This window comes from Neoarius graeffei, chromosome 27, assembly GCF_027579695.1.
Source record: "Neoarius graeffei isolate fNeoGra1 chromosome 27, fNeoGra1.pri, whole genome shotgun sequence".
NCBI classification, from domain to species: domain Eukaryota; kingdom Metazoa; phylum Chordata; class Actinopteri; order Siluriformes; family Ariidae; genus Neoarius; species Neoarius graeffei.
The window spans coordinates 14,335,434-14,360,371 of record NC_083595.1 but is presented as its reverse complement, the minus strand read 5'-3'; the positions used below and the strand labels follow the sequence as shown (position 1 = coordinate 14,360,371).

The 24,938-nt window shown below is 44.7% G+C and overlaps 1 protein-coding gene across 1 annotated transcript in view; it reads right to left on the bottom strand.

Moving 5' to 3' along the window:
• Nucleotides 1–19,690, bottom strand: part of pth2rb (parathyroid hormone 2 receptor b) — a 158,825-nt gene extending 139,135 nt beyond the window's left edge. Inside the window, exons 1-3 of the mRNA XM_060911211.1 lie at nucleotides 19,470–19,690; nucleotides 19,107–19,186; nucleotides 15,683–16,061 (exon numbers count right to left, since the gene is read on the bottom strand). Of these exons, the coding sequence (XP_060767194.1) occupies nucleotides 15,683–16,061; nucleotides 19,107–19,186; nucleotides 19,470–19,690 (680 nt within the window). The remainder of the gene's footprint in view (nucleotides 1–15,682; nucleotides 16,062–19,106; nucleotides 19,187–19,469) is intronic.
• Nucleotides 19,691–24,938: the final 5,248 nt, after the last annotated feature.

Sequence of the window (24,938 nt, the reverse complement as noted above, 5' to 3'; positions counted from 1 at the left end):
ATGTACACCTGCGTACATGCGGGATTCCATAATGTGGAAATCCTGCTCTGGTCATTGGTACGCGAGTCTCGCTCCTCCACGAAATTATGGCGTGCCGTTCGCTGTTGATGGAGAATTCATGCTCTGCGCAATGCTTACAGCTAGTTTGACGAACCCGGAACAACATGGGAATGGTGCGGATTTTGCGTCAGTTACGAGAAATACATGCTAATTCTCACTAATTTCTGTATTTTTAAAGAAGAAAGTCAAGACATTGGGTTTTATGCAGCCAAGTTTATTTAATCAACATTTGTTTTTTGTTTTTTTTACTTTTGGTGGCATATTTTGGGTGCTTGCCCTTAATTTGGGCATCTTTTTTAATTTGGGCGCCTACGACATTATCCGTCGCAGGTTTCATGTAATTGAAAGGCCTGAATATGCTGCTCAGATACAAACATTTTTTCTGTAACATTTAATTTTGTGCTGAAAAACGAATGTTTGGACTCTAAAATGTTTTTGAATTGACTTGATAATGCAGAAGTCATAAAATAGAAACCTATAACAAAGTTGATATGAAAAAAAAATAGAGCGCCTAAGAATTTTGCACAGTACTGTATATTTTTGAGAAACTGTTAAAGGCTCAATGTGTCCCTCCTGTGGGCCAAAGAACAGTTGATTAGATTTTGATGCAAGTCTGGATATGTATGCAGAGTCAGGAATTTTTTATATAGTGAAAGGATTTAGATGAAATTTGGAGGAAAGGTGGGCCAAGGAACAATTGATTAGATTTTGATGTAAGTCCAGATTTGTTTGTGGATCCTGGTTGGTTGGTTTATTTATTTATGGACAGTTGAGTATGTGGCTTGGCAGAGGTATACACTCTACTGAGTACCCTTCTAGTTGATATTTTATTTTAGGTCTGTAAAGCTCTAAAAGAGTTGTTAATTGCCTATCCTATTGAAAGAGAGCAGTCCACCACAGGGCAACATGGACATACACATTCACACACGCGCGCGCGCACACACACACACACACACACACACACACACACACACACACACACACACACACACACACACACACTCCTAAGGGCAATTGTAATTGCCAGTTCTTTCCCAGTTCACCTCCTGGCATGTTTCGGAGACATTTACTTCCTACTGCACATGGAATAAGTGACAGTGAAATGCTCCCAAACTGTTTTACTAAATTTCTACAGAAGTAGTGTACAACTTACTCATTCATAATTTGATTTTGCATTGTTTGTTTGCTTTTTTAATTTAGGGGAAGCACAATGGCACAGAAGGTTTTGAAGCCTCACAGCTCCGGGTTCATGCAATGTTCCTCGGCTCATGAAGCATGCATTTTCTCCTGGGTTCTCTCTTTGGGTTCGTCTGGTTTCCTGCCACCCTTCAAAAAAATTAAGTGGATTGCTGAATTAAAATTGCCCCAACATATATCCATTCTGCCTTGCGATGGGCCATTCATGGTGTGTCCCTGCCTCAAGCCCAGTGCTCCAGAGATACAGCCTGACCATGATAAAGCTAGTATTGAAGGTGAATTAATGACTTTACACTTGGCTGATGTTCAATTTCTCTTAAGGGCTTGAAATCAATTCTAATTAAAGGGATAGTGATGGAAGTTCAGCGCTAGATGAAGCCAAATTATTTTAATTGTTTACCTTGATAGTAGGTGGCACAGTGGTGTAGTGGTTAGCACTGTTGCCTCACAGCAAAAAGTTTCTGGGTTCGAACCCAGTGGCCAACGGGGGCCTTTCTGCGTGGAGTTTGCATGTTCTCCCTGTGTCTGTGTGGGTTTCCTCTGGGTGCTCCGGTTTCCTCCCACAGTCCAAAGACATGCAGGTTAGGTTAATTGGTGGCTCTCAAGTGAACGTAAGTGTGAATTGTTGTTTGTGTTGGCCCCGGCAACTTGTCCAGGGTGTACCTGTACATAATCTCACTCATAATCAGCTGGGATAGGCTCTAGCTTGCCTGCGACCCTGCACAGGATAAGTGGTGACAGATGATGGATGGATGGATGAATGCAAGTCCAACCATAAGTCAAGATAAATAGTAGTGCATAAATTGATTGATTGCAGATCAAAACATTCTCAAACATCACCATCACCAATCAGAAACGTGATCCAATATAAACAGGAAATATCACACTCATGATTGAGACACAATGAAGCAATTAGTGTCCATATTTCTCAGCGTAACCTTTACTTCAAGGACAGTCTGTGTCTCGAAATACTCCTTAATGAAATGATCTGTCTCTTGTATTGTATTTGCACTTCATGAGCTTTTTCTGCAGCAACTTTCATGCAGCAACTTTTTCGAAACAAAGCACAGCAATCCAAGCAGCTGCAAACTTCACCAGGATTTCAATACACTGAATGACTGAACGGGTTCCCAAAGTTCTTTGCCATCTGATCTCTTTCAACCTGTATTATTTGCCTTAAGTACTTTAAGTCAGCTAACATTGTATTTAAAAAAGAAAAATAGCACAAATTGTGACTTAAAGCAAGGTAATTTTCATATTGTGAAATACTGTATATTAGAATTTATAAAATAAAAATACATATATCATTTTAATTTAATGTGACATGGACATTTTTATCAGTCTTAGGAACCACATGCAATGCCATTATGAACCCTAGACTTTATTATTTACCATTCAATTCTCTGAACATCAGGAAGGAAAAAGTATAACGATTCAAAAGAAATGCTTTTTTGTCATGCCAAGATTTGAAGATTCTTACCAATAATGATATTAAAGTTATTTTAAATGGAACTAACATTAACAGCGACATTCTGTTTTCTAAGTGATTCATCTGCAATAAACAAAGAGAAGGTCAAAGGATTAGACCAAAGATGCACAAAACACAAACTCACACACATTTAACCTTTACGAGACAAAGGTAGTACTTTATGATGTATAGGCGGTACTATATATTTCATGTATAAACATTGATCCTTGGTTTATACATGAAATATAAATTCAGATAATGTGGTTTTGCCAGAATTTGTTTCCTTACCAAAAGTTAGCCTGCCTAACTTTACTTAGTCCTACTCTAGCATCTCCTCCTTATGCCCATCACTAGTGTTTAGTCAAGACCACCTAAACCAAGACCAATTCATGACCGAGACCAGAGTGCATCAAGACCAAGACAAGACCAAGACTTTGAGGGGTTGAGACTAAGTCAGGACCAAGACCAAGGCAGGGCAAGACCAAGTCAAGACCAGACCAGTGTATGTGAACAGGGGCCAGGGAGAGGTGACAGCCATTAACAGAAAAAAAAAGTTAAAATTAGCAATGAGCCACATTATTGGTCGCAGTTGAAGCAGGAAATTCAACATCCAATCACAGTGATGTGATGTTCGTCCTTCGGGGTCGAAGAGGACCATGACTTCAATTTGATGGGTGACGGTTGTGGGTCTGGAGGTGACTGATGAGGCCAATTCGGGCTTTGAAGGTACACCCACATGTCGGGCATGCATGGGTAGGTGTTGTAGTGGGGGTGGCAATAGTTCGAGCCTTCCGTGCAGCTCATTTCTTCTGGGCCTCGGTGATGCGTTTCATCTCTGCTGCACATGTGCCACTGGTGAGCTTTGCTCACCATGCTAGACAATCCTGAGCAAGCAACTCCCAGAAGTTGAGATTGATTTCCAGGGTTTTGAAGGACACTTTGAGATTGTCCTTGAAGCATTTCTTCTGCCCCCCAGATGAGCGCTTGCCTTGGCACAGCTGTCCATACAGTAACTATTTGGGCAGTTGACTGATATCCTGACAACATAGACGGTCCATCTGGTTTGGACTTTCTGCAGAAGAGTGTTTACTGCTGGGAAGTCCAGCCCATTTTAAGACCTCCGTGTCCAGGATTTTGTCCTGACACTTGATATGAAAGAGTTTGCAGAGGCAGGTCAAGTATAGTAAAGTCTAGTAAGTGTAGTAACTTTAGTAGCATCCAATCACAGTAACGATGTTAACAAATAAATCAGACCATGTATAGGCAATTTAGTGAAATCCCCACAGTTGTGGTCTTGACCGGTCTTGAAATAAAATACCAAGTCATTCATGTCTGAGACCAAGGCAAGACAGAGTAAAAATGTGGTCGATTCCAAGATGAGACAAAGACCTTCAAAAAGTGGTCTTGTGACCAAGACCAATCACAAGTATGACAACACTACCCCCCAGGGTAGTCCAGGCAGGGCGCTTCTCTGTCCTTACCTGTGGATGTAATGTTGTGGTGAACGTTTGACTGCTGCATGGAAATTCGCTCCTCTTTCCTTACATTGTGTCCTTCATTAGGCTGGCTGAACTTTGTTACTGTCCGAGTAATCCTTTGCTCTTTCCATGTAAAAAGTAAGAGTTATGGTAGCAGGTGGTGCACTTATTACACTGCTTTATTGGATGTGTGCTAGCCTCAGGCATTTGTTCTAGCTATTTTCTAGCCGCGTATCAACCTTAGAGTTGTACCAAGCCATGATGCACTGTACATATTTACTACAGCAAACACTATTGAGCTCAATGCAGTTTAACATTGTAAGTTATGTTGTAATTATTCACATGTCCATCTTTGACAATAAATATTCTTATTGATGGAAATGTGTCTGTGGCAGCAGGGGCATGGTCAAGCACCGGTCTGTGAAGGGAGGGCGGAGTCAGGGAAGATAAGTGGCAGAATCACTGCACCTGATGGGAATTAACCTGTGTTTGTGTGTCTTCCTCAGTGATCGTGCCCTATAAGAGGAGAGGGAGAGCAGAGGAAGGAAGCTCTCCCGACCAGAACACGTGTGTGTGTGTGTGTGTGTGTGTGTGTGTGTGTATGAGCGAACGCTGAAAATAAAAGTTATTGAGAACTCAGTTCTGGCCTGCTGTGCTTCTGTGCTACACCCACCTGGTATAATACTACAGTGGTGCCAAAACCCGGGAATAGTGCAGAAGGGAATGGCCACATGGAGTCCTCCCCCTTCCAGGACCTGGTCCATGCCCTCGCCATGGCCCAACAGAGCCAGCACCAGGCGCTGATTGCCCTCCAGAAGGAGCAAGAACAATGCTTCGAAGCCCTGGTGCTGGCGCAACCGGAAGATTGCCAGGTGTTCCGGCACCTGCTCGCATCGGCGGGGGCCCCGATCACCACCACTGTGGACCCTCCCCACCTCACTCTAATGAAGATGGGTCCGCAGGACGACCCCAAAGCCTTCCTCGCTCTTTTCGAGCAGGAAGCCGAGGCGTGGGGTTGGCCGGTGGAAAAGCACGCGGCGCGCCTCCTCCCCCTGCTAACGGGCGAGGCACAGCTGGCCGCACTACAGCTCCCCGCTGATAGCCGGCTGGTCTACGCGGACCTCCACAGGACTGTCCTCCAGCGCATGGGTCACATCCCGGAGCAGCAGCGGCAGCGCTTCTGCATGCTGCACCTGGAGGAGGTCGGCTGTTCACATTTGGCCAGCAACTCCAGGATGCCTGCCGGCGGTGGCTAAGGGCCAACAACTGTGATGCCAAGGGAATCATCGATCTGGTGGCGCTGGAGCAATTCGTCGCTCGACTTCTGGAAGGAACCGTGGAGTGGGTCCAGTGCCATCGCCTGGCGTCGCTGGATCAGGCCATCGAGTTGGTGAAGGACCATATGGCGGCCATTCCGACGGCAGGACAGCGCGTTTCCCCTTCTCCCCTCTCTCTCTCTCTCTCTCTCTCTCCCCCCTTCTGTTCCTCATCCTCGCCCCATTCCCCCACCGTGGAGGCAGGGGCCAGCTCCACCCCAGCTGGCCCGCTGCTCCCACGGTGTCCTACCGTTTCCTACTTCCGTGTCTGTGTCTTCCCCCCCTCAGGTGAGTGATCTCTGGAACACCGGTGTAGAGAGAGAGCCTGGGCCGGTATGCTGGAGCTGCGGGGAACCGGGGCACCCCCAGCATCACTGCTCCGCGATGGAGGTGGATGCAGTGGTCCGGATCCCCGACATGCCAGGGACTGCCCTCGATCGGGCCGGAGCGTATCGCATACCGGTGAGTATTCAAGGGGATACGTATCAGGCTTTGGTGGACTCCGGCTGTAATCAGACCTCAATCCACCAAAGCCTGGTGCAAGACAAGGCATTGGGGAGCGCACAATTGTGACCCCTCACCGAATCCAGGGACACATGTCGGCCTAAACGAATCCGAGATAATCGCAAAAGAAGCATTTTTTTTCGAAATTTGTGATTTTTGTTTTTTTCCATCATGTGCAAGTTGAGATCTTGAAGAATGCAATGAGTATTTCAGATAATAGATTGTTTTGTTGGAAAAGCATACATTTTTTTGTTGCAAATTGTCTCGTTTTTGTCAGGACTGTAGCCTGCTGGGGGGTGTGGGTAAATTACCATATGGGCCATTCACATGATGATTTAGTCTTTTGTTTTTTGTTTTTTCCCGCAAATCAGCTGTATGATCCGAGTTGAGCGCATGGCTACTTAACCTGCATACAGGCGTGTGATTTCACTATGGAATGAGTCACTAAACAGAGGGCAGAGGAGCCGACACACCGCGAAGCAAACAGACACTCGGTATTTACATCGGAGATAACACATTTCTAGCAAAAAAACCGCAACCTCGTTTTCCAGATTGAATGGAATACTTGAATGATCGGATGATACACGGACCGTTCTAGGATTACATTCCATCGGAGGCATTGGTGTGTGCAAGGCGCCGTTTCTCTTTCTGATGGGGTAAGTTTATTAATCTAAGGCTGTGTGGTTATTTTTGCATGTAACGGAGAGTGTTGTGGTTTGGTTAAGCCTAGGTCACAACCGGACGTACGATTTTTTGGCCGTGTGATTTTTGGCGTTTCTCAAATCGCTGCAGTTTTTTTTGTTCACGGAGAAAGACACGCGTTGGCCGTAAGTTTGTCTTGCAACCTGAAAAAAGCGTAAGTGCCCGTATAGTTTGTTTGACATGACAAAGAACCTCTGCGGCCGGTCTGCGGCTCAAAAATCAGCACATCACACGCGCGCTCTCGTGCTTTTCACACGCGCGCTCTCGTGCATTTCATGCGCGCTCTCCGTGTGTTTCTTGCGTTTTTTGCATGTAGACCGGCCGTAGGAGTGCGTACTGTACGGCCGGTTGTGACCGAGGCTTTACATGAAACTAGTGTTGTGTTAGTTGTGTCATCATCGTGCTATCTTTCTTTCTTACAGTGTGAGTAATTTTTCAACCACAAAGCGTTAAAGTATACTTTAGGACTTATTTTTGTACTTCATAATTGTTTTGGGCATACTTTGCATGGAAGGAAAATTGACGTGGTGATCTTTGTTTACATGAAAGTAGTATCGTGCTAGCTAGTAGGGGGTAGGGCTTTCCTTAATGTCATGCAAATGAGCACCATTATGTGCCCGCCCTACACCCAGAGTAGCTGAGATGGAAAACTTTGAGGGCGATTTTCTCCCTTTTCTGTTTTAAGAAGTATACACTTTCAAAAGGCCACACATTCTTCAAATATTGTCAGATCTCCACATGGAAGGCATCATTGGAAAGCTTAGAAACTGTATTTTCTGAATCTGTCAATAACTCAAAATGCCTCCGGGCAGACATGTGTCCCTGGATTCTGTGATCTGCCACAATTGGTGAAGGTGTGTGTGTGTGCATGCACAGGGATGTTCACAACTACCCTTTAGTGTTGGTGCACATTCTATTTCGAGGGGAGAAATTTAGAGTACAGGCAGCGGTTAATCCTCGCCTTACCCACTCGATAATTTTGCGGACTGATTGGCCGGGATTCAGGGAATTAATGACTCATCTAGTGAAGAGTGGGGCCTGCCATAGTTTAGTGAGGGGAGGTCCCAGTGTGGCTTTGGCGGGAGCAGCTGTCACAGAGCCGTCCATATCATCACCGCGTCAGAGTGAGGAGCAGCAGGCTCCTCCTCCCTCTCTCGGGGAATCCCTCGCGGATTTCCTGTTAGAGCAGTCGCAAGACGAGACTTTGCGGCATGCATTTGACCAAGTGAGAGTAATCGATGGTCAAACTCTCCAGCCAAACGCCACCCCGTCCTTACCCTATTTCTCCATTTTTAAGGATAGATTATACCGAGTGACGCAGGACACTCCAGACTAAGGAGCCGATAACTCAGCTTTTAATCCCAAAGAGCCGTCGGGAATCTATATTCCCGGCGGCTCACTTCAATCCCATGGCCGGACACTTAGGGCAGGATAAGACACTAGCCCGAATAATGGCCTGATTCTATTGGCCATGGATTCGCGGCGATGTCCGTAGGTGGTGTACGGCGTGCCGCGAATGCCAACTGGTAAATCCCGTCGCCATTCCAAAAGCGCCTCTGCACCCTCTCCCATTAATCGAGACCCCGTTTGAAAGAATTGGGATGGATCTCGTCGGTCCATTAGATCGGTCAACATGAGGATATCGCTTTATTTTAGTTCTGGTGGACTATGCAACGTGATATCTGTAAGCAGTGCCTCTTCGCAATATCTCAGCATGCAGTATTGCGGAAGCACTCTTCCGCGTCATCTCCCGAGTCGGAATCCCCAAAGAGATTCTGACTGATCAAGGCACTACGTTTATGTCACGCACACTGCGCGAACTGTATGGGTTACTGGGAATTAAGCCTATCCACACCAGCGTTTATCACCCACAAATGGATGGCTTAGTTGAACGGTTCAACCGCACCCTCAAAAACATGATTAAAAAATTTGTAAGCAAGGATGCATGCAACTGGGATAAATGGCTTGAGCCCCTGTTATTCGCAGTGCGAGAGGTCCCACAAGCCTCCATGGGGTTCTCCCCATTCGAATTATTATATGGGCATAAGCCACGCGGCATTCTAGATGTGCTGCATGAAAATTGGGAGGAGGGACCTTCAACAAGTAAAAATGAAATTCAGTATGTTACAGTGGTGCTTGAAAGTTTGTGAACCCTTTAGAATTTTCTATATTTCTGCATAAATATGACCTAAAACATCATCAGATTTTCACGCAAGTCCTAAAAGTAGATAAAGAGAGCCCAGTTAAACAAATGAGACACAAATATTATACTCGGTCATTTATTTATTTAGGAAAATGATCCAATATTACATACCTGTGAGTGGCAAAAGTATGTGAACCTCTAGGATTAGCAGTTAATTTGAAGGTGAAATTAGAGTCAGGTGTTTTTATAATCAATGGGATGACAATCAGGTGTGAGTGGGCACCCTGTTTTATTTAAAGAACAGGGATCTATCAAAGTCTGATCTTCACAACACGTGTTTGTGGAAGTGTATCATGGCACAAACAAAGGAGATTTCTGAGGCCCTCAGAAAAAGCATTGTTGATGCTCATCAGGCTGGAAAAGGTTACAAAACCATTCTCTAATGAGTTTGGACTCCACCAATCCACAGTCAGACAGGTTGTGTACAAATGGAGGAAATTCAAGACCATTGTTACCCTCCCCAGGAGTGGTCGACCAACAAAGATCACTTCAAGAAGGCGTGTAAGAGTCGGCGAGGTCACAAAGGACCCCAGGGTAACTTCTAAGCAGCTGAAGACCTCTCTCACATTGGATCATGTTAATGTTCATGAGTCCACCATCAGGAGAACACTGAACAACAATGGCGTGCATGGCAGGGTTGCAAGGAGAAAGCCACTGCTCTCCAAAAATAACATTGCTGCTCATCTGCAGTTTGATAAAGATCACGTGGACAAGCCAGAAGGCTATTGGAAAAATGTTTGTGGATGGATGAGACCAAAATAGAACTTTTTGGTTTAAATGAGAAGCGTTATATTTGGAGAAAGGAAAACACTGCATTCCAGCATAAGAACCTTATCCCATCTGTGAAACATGGTGGTGGTAGATTCATGGTTTGGGCCTGTTTTGCTGCATCTGGGCCAGGACGGCTTGCCATCATTGATGGAACAATGAATTCTGAATTATACGAGCGAATTCTAAAGGAAAATATCAGGACATCTGTCCATGAACTGAATCTCAAGAGAAGGTGGGTCATGCAGCAAGACAACAACCCTAAGCACACAAGTCATTCTACCAAAGAATAGTTAAAGAAGAATAAAGTGAATGTTTTGGAATGGCCAAGTCAAAGTCCTGACCTTAATCCAATGGAAATGTTGTGGAAGGACCTGAAGGGAGCAGTTCATGTGAGGAAACCCACCAACATCCCAGAGTTGAAGCTGTTCTGTATGGAGGAACGGGCTAAAATTCCTCCAAGCCGGTGTGCAGGACTGATCAACACTTACCGCAAATGTTTAGTTGCAGTGATTGCTGCACAAGGGGGTCACACCAGATACTGAAAGCAAAGGTTCACATACTTTTGCCACTCACAGATATGTAATATTGGATAATTTTTCTCAATAAATAAATGACCAAGTATAATATTTTTGTCTCATTTGTTTAACTGGGTTCTCTTTATCTACTTTTAGGACTTGCGTGAAAATCTGATGATGTTTTCGGTCATATTTATGCAGAAATATAGAAAATTCTAAAGGGTTCACAAACTTTCAAGCACCACTGTATTGACCTGTGCGCCAAACTCCACACCCTCACGCACTTAACCCAGGAGAATTTGCGGCAGGCCCAAGAATGTCAAGTCTGTCTGTACGACAGGGGCACGCGCCTTAGGGAGTTCACACCGGGAGATAAAGTACTCGTGTTGTTGCCCACGTCGAGCTCCAAATTAATCCCCAGGTGGCAAGGACCCTTTGAGGTCACATGGCGAGTCGGGGATGTCGACTATGAGGTGAGGTGAACGGACAGGGGTGGGGCGTTACAGATTTACCACCTCAATCTCTTAAAACTTTGGAATGAGGAGGTCCCCGTGGCATTGTTGTCGGTGGTTCCAGAGAAGGCGGAGCTGGGACCGGAGGTTCAAAAGGGAAAATTGACATCGCCCACCACTCCGGTCCCCTGTGGAGACCACCTCTCCCCGACCCAGCTCACGGAGGTAGCCCAGTTGCAAATAGAATTTTCTGACGTGTTCTCGCCCCCGCCCGGCCGCACCCACCTCATAGAACACCACATTGAGACGCCCCTGGAGGTAGTAGCGCGCAGCCGCCCTTACAGACTGCCTGAACACAAGAAAAAGGCGGTTCGGGAAGAACTCGAGGCCATGCTCAAAATGGGCATTGTCGAGGAGTCCCACAGTGACTGGAGCAGCCTGGTGGTCTTGGTTCCCAAGGCTGACGGGTCAGTCCAGTTCTGTGTGGACTATAGAAAAGTCAACGCGGTGTCTAAGTTTGACGTGTACCCAATGCCTCGTATTGACAAGTTGCTTGATCAACTAGGCACGGCTGGCTTTTATTCGACACTGGATTTGACAAAGGGATATTGGCAGATCCCCTTGACTCTGCTATCCCGAGAGAAAACGGCCTTTTCCACACTATTTGGCTTACACCAGTTTGTCACACTTCCTTTTGGGCTGTTTGGGACGCCTGCTACGTTCCAGCAGCTTATGGACAGGGTCCTCTGCCCTCACGCCACCTATGTGGCTGCATACCTAGACGACATTATTATTTATAGTAATGACTGGCCGTGGCACCTAGAACACCTAAGGGCCATCCTTGGGTCGCTGAGGCGAGCGGGGCTCACAGCCAACCCAAAGAAGTGTGCAATTGGGCAGGTGGAATTACAGCATCTAGGCTTCCACTTGGGCAATGGGCAGGTGCGTCCCCAAATCAATAAGACAGCAGCAATTGCAGCCTGCCTGAGGCCCAAGACCAAAAAGGGGGTGAGACAGTTCCTGGGGCTGGCTGGCTACTATCGTAGGTTTATACCTAATTATTCGGACGTCACCAGCCCGCTGACTGATCTGACTAAAAAGGGGGCACCAGATCCGGTCCAGTGGACGGAGCAATGCCAGCGGGCTTTCTCTGAGGTAAAGGCTGCACTGTGTGGGGGGCCACTATTACACTCCCCTGACTTTTCTCTCTCCTTTGTTTTGCAGACAGACGCATTGGACAGAGGGCTGGGGGCTGTTCTGTCCCAGGAGGTGGAGGGGGAGGACCGTCCAGTGCTGTACATCAGCCGCAAGCTGTCGGTGCGCAAGGGCAGGTACAGCACCATAGAAAAGGAATGCCTTGCCATCAAGTGGGCGGTCCTCACCCTCCGCTACTACCTGCTGGGGCACCCTTTCACCCTCTGGTCGGACCACGCGCCCCTGCAGTGGCTCCACCGCATGAAGGATGCCAACGTGCGGATCACCCATTGGTATCTGGCACTCCAGCCGTTTAAGTTCGAGGTGGTCCACAGGCCGGGGGCACAGATAGTCATGGCGGATTTCCTCTCCCATCAAGGGGGGGGGGAGTCGGCTGCAGGCCGGACAGCTCCCCAGCCTGAGTCGGCCAGTGGGGGTATGTGGCAGCAGGGGCGTGGTCAAGCATCGGTCTGTGAAGGGAGGGCGGAGTCAGGGAAGGTAAGTGGCAGAATCACTGCACCTGACGGGAATTAACCTGTGTTTGTGTGTCTTCTTCAGTGACCGTGTCCTATAAGAGGAGAGGGAGAGCAGAGGAAGGAAGCTCTCCCGACCAGAACACGTGTGTGTGTGTGTGTGTGTGTGTGTGTGTGTGTGTGTGTGTGTACGGTATGAGCGAGCGCTGAAAATAAAAGTTATTGAGAACTCAGTTCTGGCCTGCTGTGCTTCTGTGCTACACCCACCTGGTATAATACTACAGTGTCCCTTGAGTTTCTAGGTATGAACCTGTGTGCCTTTTCCTTAGAGATCCAAATTCCCTGGGTGAAAGTCCCAGGGTGGTATAGTCGGTTCTTTTCATATGACACTATAACTTTCATAAAGTTAGTTAACACTTTCCCTTGTCCCCTTGGCACAATTGTTTAAATAGTCAGAGTTTAGGTATAAAAGGTTTAGACTAACAACTTCTCAAAGCTAACTGGTGTCAGGCCCTGTCCTATAAAAAGCCTCACAATGTCTGCTCTTCTGAAGAACGACCTGTCCAAGTCACTTATGCCCTGAAGATATAACCTGACATCTTTGGCCACTGTTAGCATATCATTTTGTTCTTTTTTTTTGTACAGAACATTTTGACTGTTGTATATACGTACTTGCATGTTTTCCCCTTCCCTTTTTAAGGTTGATGTGAACAACTCATGATCTCTGTACATAGAGCTTTCTTTGTTTCTTATTGCACTAGCAGCGTGCTTGGTAGCAATAAGAAGGAACAAGATGTCTTGATCTATATCGATCCTTATCTATGCCCCTTTTCCCCCTCCTTTTTCTGTTCTTTGTGTGATAATCTCATCTTTGTATACATATTGGTCAGTGATTATTAGACTTTAGACTGAGTAAAGCCTGACAAACATTGTGTGTCTCATTTTCTAATTCTCCATGTGCATTCAACATTCTGAGTTCTGGTTTTGAGCTTTAGAGATTTGAACCTAAGAGTCACCTTCATCACATCATATAAAGGACAGCTAGAAGCCTTTTCCTAATGCCCAGGTCAGACGGCAGAAAGACGCATGCTGCAACCTGTAATCGGTTGGGTGGCAACCGATTTCAGGTGGACACAGGTGTTTTGCATCAAATCCTTCATTGTGGTCAGATGTATTGCAAGACACAGGGTTTTTAAGCTGAATCAACCAGTCAGAAACAGATGCAGTTAGACGCAGGTTGATGCAGTGCACAGAAAACCTTTAAAAAAATATAAGGCCATAAGACTGCTTGCAGGGTGTTGTAAACTATTTGCAGGTGCAGTCTGCATCTACCTGCAATGCATCGCAGCCATCTCTAAAGACTTGTCTTCCCCTGCGTCTAGCTGCCACTACCTGCTTCAACCTGCAATTGGTCGCTCAAGCGTTGCACGACTGCCAGCCTCTACATGCGTCAACCTGCTAATTGCACCCATTGGAAGTGAATCGCAGCTGAAATGCAAACAGATCGTGATCCACTTGTGTCATCCTGTTTCTACTAAAGACCCTTTGCGACACTCTGCCATTATCTGCATTGTCATGCGTTGACACAAGACCAGTCTTGCGTCTACCTATGATTTTGTTGGAAACTAGTTGCAGCCTGCCGTTTGACCTGGGCATAAATATCCCTGTAACTTTCTTTGAACATCCCACAATAACATCACTAACATCTTGGGGACATCAACATACTGCAATAATGTCCCTGTGATGTCCTTAGGACATTCTTTGAATATCTTGTAATAACGTCCTCAAGATATAATGGAAACCCTATACAACAGTGATTAGCAAACGTCTGAAGAGAACCTTTAGGGGACGTTCTGGGGATGGGTTATTTATTTATTTATTTTGCTAGGGTCTGACCACTAGACTGGATCTGGGGTTAATTGTCATCTCTAGAACTTTCTTGGGACACTTCTGTTATAGAAGCACTTAAAAACTCCATCTTTTTCCTTTGCTTCACTTTTTTTATTTTTATAGTCTCTTGAATTATAGCATCTCTGGCTACTGATGTCAAAAGTACATAACCTACACCTAACTTATTAAAGCTGGAGCAAACCATTTTTAAATTGAGAAGAAGGACTGCTTATCTGCTTATTAGTGTAACACTAGATAAATCTGGTCTAGTAGGTTACTAACTTAAACGGGCTGTGGGCAAGAAAAGAAAGCATGGAGAATCAGGAATACTTCATTACTCAACTTAATTTTTTTCCCTCAATCTCCTGAACACCTCCTTTTTATAGAGCCATCTCCCCTCTACATATCCTTCCGCCCTTAACTATAGTTCCCTCATCACTTCACACAAATCATTCTTAATCAATCTGATCTAACACTTAACATTAATAACCAACCTCCTCTTACATTCGTCCTCCTCATTAAAAGGAATGTCCCCATTCCAGAACTAACAGATAACATCTCTGGTAGTGAGTACAGAAATAAACAGACAGTACATGAAATATTACCTCAGGTCCAAGTCAAACAGCATGTGAAAAAAAAAAAAGAAAGGATCACATAACCACCTTATCCAGGGTCAACATGTAGCATATGAACATGGTAAGTCTTTTTTTTTTAACATGTATCATAAAAGCACACAGTATTTATTTTCTCATCTCATCTCATTATCTCTAGCCGCTTTATCCTTCTACAGGGTCGCAGGCAAGCTGGAGCCTATCCCAGCTGACTACGGGCGAAAGGCGGGGTACACCCTGGACAAGTCGCCAGGTCATCACAGGGCTGACACATAGACACAGACAACCATTCACACTCACATTCACACCTACGGTCAATTTAGAGTCACCAGTTAACCTAACCTGCATGTCTTTGGACTGTGGGGGGAAACCGGAGCACCCGGAGGAAACCCATGCGGACACGGGGAGAACATGCAAACTCCACACAGAAAGGCCCTCGCCAGCCCCGGGGCTCGAACCCAGGACCTTCTTGCTGTGAGGCGACAGCGCTAACCACTACACCACCGTGCCGCCCAGTATTTATTTTAATTATTATTATTATTATTATTAATAATGTTTTTTTAATATAACCACCACCCTACAGTCCCCAGCAGGGTAGACAGGAGTTGTGTTCACAGCAAGAGACGCTATGGCCTCCGAATAATCCATCCTGACCGAGTAGTGCATGTCGCGTCCGACTGTGTTCCACCTGGCCCTATCACACCCGGATCAGTCCCTTGGGCCTGTTGCGGTGGGACTGGCAAAACAAGGCCTAATGACCTTTGCATCAGAGGAACAGCAGGGCACGTCGCAGGTGTGACCTGACTTGTGTCAGGTTCAAGTGGAGTGAACCGGATAGAGCTGTGTACCTGGGGAGAGTAGTGTGATTTCCCAGTGCAGTTGATGCCTCCCAGGTGCTCCTATATGGTTTCAGATGATCATAATGAATCACTTTGGGCTCCCTCTGTGGACGGTTTAGATCCAACAGTTTGTAAATGAGTCCCTTATCATTTGAGGACACCACTTGGTAGGGTCCAGTCCAATTTGGAGAAAATTTTTGTCTTTGGGTGGTCGGATCATCTATCCACACCAGATCCCCATTCTGATACGGTTTAAACCGCACCTGTTTATTGTAGTAATACTCACGCTTGAGTCTCTGTTCTTCACAATTAGAGCGAACAGCCTGAAACACTGTATCCAGCCGTGTCACCAGTTCTGAGCCATAGTTTTGTGGGCTCTCTGATACTCCTGGTAAAGAAAAATACACATCAGTAGGCAGTCGAGGCTCTCTACCATGAGCAAGAAAGTACGGTGAGTACCCTGTGCTCGAGTGCTGAGTGGCATTGAAGGAAAGAACCACTGCTGGCAAATAATGGTCCCATTCGCCCCCTTTATCATGAATGAGTTTTTGCCAACTGTTCTTTTAAGGTTCTATTAAACCGTTCCACCATCCCATTTCCACGGGGGGTGGTAGGGTGTGGTCCTTTTCTTTTTTATGTTAAGTCTCTGACAAATAGTCTGTATAATTTCTGATTCAAATTGAAGTCCCTGATCTGAAAACAGTTCCTCAGGAACTCCATGTTCAGGAATGTATCTCTCACAAAACAGTTTGGCTACCGTCAATGCTTTTTGATCCAACATAGCAAAAGCATTCACATACTTAGTAAAATGATCTTGTACTACCAGTACATATCTATTTCCCTGTGACATGAGGGGCAGTTCTGTGATGTCTGTGCACACAAACTGAAATGGTCTGTCTGCCTGAATAGATTGTAAAGGTGCTCTGTGTGGTGGCACGGGCTTCCTGTATGCTTCGCAAGTTGGACACAAGTTACAGAAATTATCAATGTCAGACCTCATGTTTGTCCAATAACACATTGTCAAGGCTTTCTTAAATGTGCGATCAGCACCATAATGACCAGAACAGGGGTTTCCATGAAGCATGTGCATAGTCTCTGTAACAAGGGCATTGGGAATTAAGACTTGATAGACCACTGACTGTCCTGATACATTGTGAGCCTTCCTACACAGCAAGTTATTGTGTAGCACAAGCTTTGGGAACTGCCACCAAAGTTTTCTTTGTATTCTCCCTTTTACATGTCTAAGATAGGGCCATTTGTTTTCCTGCACCAATGAATACACTTCAGCAAGAATCAGATCTGAAAGTTGTGCAGATAAAATGTCAGTGTCCTGATTGGCAAATGAGTGGCGTACAAAGTCCATACCTGAGTTTTTGACCTGAAGCATAGTCTCGGTTCTCTCCACTGCACAAACTTGTGGTGGCACCAGTGTACTTTTCAGCTCTGTAACTGCAGGAGCTTTGTGGTCTCCCAGGGATAGCTAAATGTCCTGTGACAGGGGAGTCACAGATGTCTGTTGCGGGGACAGGATTCATGACATAGCATCGGCGTTGATGTTTTTCTTTCCCTCTTTGTGCACCACTGTCCACTGATATGGATCCAACTCCAATGCCCAACGGCCTCTGCAGCTCGTTGGGTCCTGTGTCACATCAGCCTTCTGTAAACTAAGAAGTGGGTGATGGTCAGTGATAATTGTGAATGGATTACTTGAGCTGTAATGTCTGAAATGCCTCACAGACCAAACAATGACCCACAGTTCCTTGTCATAGGTGGACCACTTTCTCTCTGTGTGTGTCAAAACATGGCTAGCATATGCTACAACTCTTTCCAGTCCATTTTGGATCTGTGAAAGCACTGCCCCCATGGCATAGTTCGATGCATCTGTACTCAGGATAAATGGCTGATCAAAATTGGGGAAAGCCATTATAGGAGGGGATGTGAGTGCATCTTTGAGAGTCTGAAATGCAGTGGCACATTCAACTGTCCATTCAAACGGGGCATGTTTTTGTGTAAGTCTGTGCAGGGGCGGAGTAATGAAAGCATACTTGTAAACAAAATGTCTGTAATAAGAACAAAGTCCTAGAAAAGCATGCACTGCAGTGACTGAATGTGGGACAGGCCAGTCATGTATACGTTGACTGTTTGCTGGATCCAGTGTTACACCATCACATGACACTATGTGTCCCATGTATTTGACTGCAGACTTACAAAACTCACATTTCTTTGGATTCAATTTCAGACCTGCTTGCCTGAACCGAGTGAGAATGTCTGTGAGGTTCCTAAGATGATCATCAAAGTTCTTTCCCATACAAATAACATCGTCCAAATAAATGACACATGTTGTCCAATTAAGTCCTCTTAATACCAGTTCCATAAGTCTCTGAAAAGTTGGGGGTGAGTTATTTAGACCCATTGGCATTACCTTGAATTGATATAGGCCATCGCCTGTGGTGAATGCTGTTTTTGGTCTGTCCACAGCATCCATCTCAATTTGCCAATATCCAGATGACATATCCATAGTAGAAAAAAAATGAGAACCAGACAGTGCATCCAAACTGTCATCAACTTTCGGTAGAGGATGTGCATCGGTTATGGTAACTGAATTTAACTTCCTAAAATCAATGCAAAACCTGTAAGAGCCATCCTTCTTTTTGACCATAACCACTGGGCTAGCCCAGGAACTGTCTTCAGTCACATCCTGAGCTTTCAGCTCCTCCACCTGCCATCGAATTTCAGCTTTCACAGCAGGAGAAGTGCGATAGGCTCTTTGTGAAACTGGAATGTCACTATTAGTGTTAATTTTGTGTGTGACTAAATTGGTCCTGCCAAAATCATGTGAGTGTTGACTGAGCACATCAGCAAACGAGTTCAGAATGTCTTTCAGTTGTGTTTGTTGTGCTGGTGTCAGTTCAGGGTTTGTAACATCAGGAAGAGCAAGTGGCTTGGATTTAGTGGGTGTCAGGTTACTGACACTGTCTGTAGAGGCTTCCATAATAGTGAATTGGTGCTTAGCGCAGTCTGATGTGGCATAAAAATGTCCTATCCATGTGCATCCATACAAAACAACATCCGCTTTAGAGGGATTGGCCACTTTAACATAGATGGAGCCTTGTTCAGCTTGTGTTATAGTCCAGGCAAAACCTATTGCAGAGTCATCAGTGTAATGTGGCTCAAATACACCTGCATAACCATGTGGGACAAGTCCTTTAAGAGGTGCATTGACATTAGCCCTGATAATCATCTCAGAAAATGCAGGAGCTGTGATTGTGGCCGACACGGTCACATCTGTGAGGCTAGGGACCTACTGTTGTGGGCTCACTAATGGCACCACATTCCCTTCTATGGTAAGAGTCATGTCTCTTGTATCAACAACAATGCCGTTAGCAACCAAAAAGTCCCAGCCTAAAATAAATGGTTTTGTACAATTTCTGACCACCTGAAGAGTATATGTCATGGGCTGGTGAGCAATGCTCAAACTGACAGAGATGGAACCTATAGAGTCCAGCGGGGCACCTGTGACACCCGTGAGAGGTATAAACTGTTTAACAATTGGCTTTTTGTACAACAAAGCTGTGGTCTTTCTAAAGTCTTCACTAACAACAGAGATGTCAGCCCCCATGTCAACAAAAGCATGTACAACAGTGTCCTCAATTACAATGGAAACATATCTTTGTGCCACATTGATTTCTGAATAAATGTCTCTAGTGTAGTCTGTAGATGGGGTTATATTGTCTATATGGGCCCTGGTAGAGTCTGTAGCTGAAAATTGGCCCTCATTGTCAACTATGTAGTTTACCTTGTTCGACTGTGCAGGAGATGGAGAGTAGAAACATACACATCCTGGCGAGTGATGGTAGTTGGGGTCCTTAATGTGCTCAGGAGAACGACCACGGCGAGTGTAGTCCCTGGGTGATGGGCTGTAGCCACGAGCATAGCGCTCATGTGATCCAGAGCGAGGGCGAACATCCTGTCTGTCCTGCCGATCCTGCTGATGTTGCGAAGTCCTGTAGGAACCATGACGAGCTGGAGCGCGTTCGTAGGATGAATCTCTGTTCCTCTCCAGAGTGTGGTAACATCTGTTTTCTCATCCCCTGTCGGGAGTAGGGCTCCACTGAGTATATCGCTGGTCTGGAGAGTGTTGCCGTATATCCTGCTCCTCTCAACATTGTTGGCGTATTTCCAACTGTAACTGTTCGACTTTATTTGAAAGTCCCTCGATCATCTTTTGCATCGTTCTGAACTCATCCGAGGTGGCAGAGTTAACCCTGAGAGAGACTTGGGGCGCAGACAGCTGAACAGGTGTCATGGGTGACACAGGGTTGCCCCCTTTCACCCCGTTATTCACTCTTGCTATCGAGCCACTTGCTATGGCAATTCGGAAAAACACCAACCTGAATGGAATAAAGATAGGAGATATTGAACATTGCATAGCTTTATATGCAGATGATGTAATTCTGTTTTGTTCTAACTTGAAACAGACTCTACCTACTTTACTTTCTCTCACAAACACTTTTGGTGTCTTTGCAGGTTACAAAATAAATAACACCAAATCAGTAATGTTATTTATGAATGGAAATGAGAGACTCAACCCTCCAATTCATACTCCTTTTCTGGTTTCATTGGAAGGCTTTGTGTACTTGGGTGTGAAGATTACTCCTACCATTGACAAAATTGTCCCAATGAACTACAATCCCATAACAGATAGAGTTACAGAGCTCATAAACAGGTGGACAAGATTGCCTATGTCTATGATCAGCAGTGTTGGGCAAGTTACTCAAAAATGGTAATACACTACTTATTACTTGTTACTGTCATTTTAAAGTAATGCCTTACATTACAATATTACTCTATTTAAAAAGTAAGGCATTACACTACTTTTGCATTACTTTTAGTTACTCTCGCCAAAATGACTGGAAATAAGGATTTGGCATCCCTAGTGCAAATCTCTCATGTGTCATGAATTTCACCTGCCATCCAGGAGGTGTTTTGTGAGCCTGTAGACTGACATGAAACCAACATGAATTGCTTCTTAACCATACCAAAAGATATATTGTCCTTTCCCTTCTTGCCACAGCAGGCACAGGCACACCAGCACCTTCTTCCACCAGCCATTCTCTTCAATTTCATAGCAAACGGCATTTTCGCTATTAGTATACACATGTAAATGTAACCCTTATTTATAGCTTTGAAGATAGTTCTAGCTGTATTGTTAATCATACAACCCCGATTCCAAAAAAGTTGGGACAAAGTACAAATTGTAAATAAAAACGGAATGCAATAATTTACAAATCTCAAAAACTGATATTGTATTCACAATAGAACATAGAGAACATATCAAATGTCGAAAGTGAGACATTTTGAAATTTCATGCCAAATATTGGCTCATTTGAAATTTCATGACAGCAACACATTTCAAAAAAGTTGGGACAGGGGCAATAAGAGGCTAGAAAAGTTAAAGGTACAAAAAAGGAACAGCTGGAGGACGAAATTGCAACTCATTAGGTCAATTGGCAATAGGTCATTAACATGACCGGGTATAAAAAGAGCATCTTGGAGTGGCAGCGGCTCGCAGAAGTAAAGCTGGGAAGAGGATCACCAATCCCCCTAATTCTGCGCCGACAAATAGTGGAGCAATATCAGAAAGGAGTTCGACAGTGTAAAATTGCCAAGAGTTTGAACATATCATCATCTACAGTGCATAATATCATCAAAAGATTCAGAGAATCTGGAAGAATCTCTGTGCGTAAGGGTCAAGGCCGGAAAACCATACTGGGTGCCCGTGATCTTCGGGTCCTTAGACGGCACTGCATCACATACAGGCATGCTTCTGTATTGGAAATCACAAAATGGGCTCAGGAATATTTCCAGGGAACATTATCTGTGAACACAATTCACTGTGCCATCCGCCGTTGCCAGCTAAAACTCTGTAGTTCAAAGAAGAAGCTGTATCTAAACATGATCCAGAAGCGCAGATGTCTTCTCTGGGCCAAGGCTCATTTAAAATGGACTGTGGCAAAGTGGAAAACTGTTCTGTGGTCAGACGAATCAAAATTTGAAGTTCTTTATGGAAATCAGGGACGCCGTGTCATTCGGACTAAAGAGGAGAAGGACGACCCAAGTTATTATCAGCGCTCAGTTCAGAAGCCTGCATCTCTGATGGTATGGGGTTGCATTAGTGCATGTGGCATGGGCAGCTTACACATCTGGAAAGTCACCATCAATGCTGAAAGGTATATCCAGGTTCTAGAGCAACATATGCTCCCATCCAGATGATGTCTCTTTCAGGGAAGACCTTGCATTTTCCAACATGACAATGCCAAACCACATACTGCATCAATTACAACATCATGGCTGCATAGAAGAAGGGTCCGGGTACTGAACTGGCCAGCCTGCAGTCCAGATCTTTCACCAATAGAAAACATTTAGTGCATCATAAAACGGAAGATATGACAAAGAAGACCTAAGACAGTTGAGCAACTAGAATCCTACATTAGACAAGAATGGGTTCACATTCCTATCCCTAAACTTGAGCAACTTGTCTCCTCAGTCCCCAGACGTTTACAGACTGTTGTAAAGAGAAAAGGGGATGTCTCACAGTGGTAAACATGGCCTTGTCCCAACTTTTTTGAGATGTGTTGTTGTCATGAAATTTAAAATCACCTAATTTTTCTCTTTAAATGATACATTTCCTCAGTTTAAACATCTGATATGTCATCTATGTTCTATTCTGAAAAAAATATGGAATTTTGAAACTTCCACATCATTGCATTCCGTTTTTATTTACAATTTGTACTTTGTCCCAACTTTTTTGGAATCGGGGTTGTATTTTATACCCATTTATGTCTTTGTCCTACCTATACATTCTGCACCACAACTTGCACATAACCATTAAATGAACTCTGTTGAAATAAATAAATAACAGGATAAAAATATTTTATTTCAATGCCTTTAATGTTTTCAATGGAAAATGACTCAATCCTCTTAGAAATGTAACAATTGAAAAAAGGATGTAAACACTGATCTATAAAGTGTTTTGGCCTATTGGCCCTCAAATGCTAACCAGTACATTTCAGTCTCTTTTGTCTGACTTCTGACCAGACTTCAACCAAAAAAAAAAACCAAAACAATTTCAGTCTCTCTTGTCGGCCTTCTGCCCAGACTTTAGAAATCAATTATACAGAAGACAGTCACTCACAACTACAACTGTCATAGGGTTAAAAAAAGCAGAAACAGTTAAAAAACAAAAACAAGAACAAAGTGCTTAGGCCTCTGGCCCCCGAAGGCAAGTAATTTCAGGTAATTAAACCCTGTCAGAACATAGGGTATGAGGTTGGCTGTCTAAGGACAGTGAGCATTTAAGCAATTTCACAATCTTTTTCCTTACTGAAGAATTTATTGAAGCACATCAGAAGAATGCGCTGAAAGCGCTCATCACTAAGGCGATTGCGTTTTGGAGTGAGCACAAGACTGCCCAGACTGAACAGCCGTTCTACTGGTGCGCTTGATGGTGTCGGTGTATTGTAACGGAGTGCAATTTTTTTAATTCTTGGAAACAGATGGAGACTTTCCATCACAGGGGCAGAATTCAAGTATGATGTTACCTCTGTTTCTACTGACATGAGAGCATCAGCCGAGGCATTAACCTGCTCCTCAAAGGAGAAAAAGTCATCCTTGCTTGGGGCAGTGGCAGCAGGTTCAGGCATCAGGGCGGCAGGTTCCTCTGTTGTTATGGTGCGGCACTCTGTGGTAAGCAGGAGAGTGATGTGGTCTCTTCTAGTCTCCTCTTTCACCCACCGAAGCTTGAACTTGGGCATTGAAACAGCAGCCAGTAGGGCAGCTTTTGAATCAAGAATGGAAGCAAATCGGGTTTTGATTGCCCCCACAATTATCTCCGGCAGCCCAGTGGTCATTGGTGATAGACCATTTTTCATGGTTAAGGTTTTGGCCATGAGCACCTCAAGGGTAGGTTGAAGCGTTCCATAAAAACATGTGTCCTCACCCTGTAAGATGTCGAGTGCGACTGTGAAAGGCTTCATAATGGCACAGTATTCTTTAAGAAACTGGTATTCTCTGTCATTCATACGTTTCATCTGAAAGCGTGTGCACAGTTCATTGATGTCAGTGAGAGACATTTCGGTGACTCTTGCATATGCATCAAAAAAAGAGTTCCACCATGTCACTGTGGGGACAATCAACTTTTTATCACTAACCTCTTCAACGCATTCAGCTGCAACTGTGGAGCGACTGGCTTTTGTCCACAGTGAAGAGCACTTGGCCATAGCACTGCGATAGATTGCTCTGGATTCTGGATTGGTTGCAAGCCATTTGTCTACCTCATTGTTTGCAATTAGGTTCAGTGTATGGGCCGCACACCTATGGTGTGGCGGCAGTACACATAGCCCAACTTGAGCATCTTCATCATCAGCAGCACTTAACACACTTTGGAGGTCTGTGAAGTGGACTTCCCCTCCGTCACTGTCCTCCTCCTCCCCCTCATCCATTTCCTCCGCCTCCTCCTCAGACTCAACATGCTGATACTCCTGAAATGCCTTCACAAAATTGCTCCCATTATCGGTCACACATGCTACAATTTTTTCATGAGTAAGGCCATATTCAGAGAAAATGTCCTCCAGCTCTGCAGCAATTTTATCATAGGTGTGGCGACCTCTGAATCTTCTGCAAGCTATTGCCGCCTTCCTCCGTTTCAAGGTGTCATCGATCCAATGCACTGTAACCCCAAGGTAGCTTCGGTTGTGTGAACTCCAAAGATCAGCGGTGGTGGATACGTAGCACTGCCCTTCGATGGTCTTCTTAAGTTCTCTTGCCATGACTGCATATGCCTTGTCCAGGTCTTTTGTGAATGTTTTTCTGCTTTGAAGGACAGTCTGAAAAACATTAAAACATAAGGCAATAGCCACATATTAACACCAAATAACAGCTTTGGTTAAAGACCTTATAATGTACAACAGGGGTGTCAAACTCAAATTGACAGTGGGCCGAAATCAAAAGCTGGTATTAAGTCGGGGGCCAAATTCAATATTTATTCAAACATGCACTGAAATTGTGCATACAGAAATGTATACTCTTAAAGCTAGGCCATTAACACACATACCGGTACTAATTCCCATCATATATTCTTGTATGTACTGTTACACAAACCTGGGCCCACTTAAAAATTCTTGTGCACAAAATGTTGCTTCAAGTCATTTTTTTTTATCAATAAATACACAAGTCAAATGTTCTCGAGGGCCACATTAAATGACTT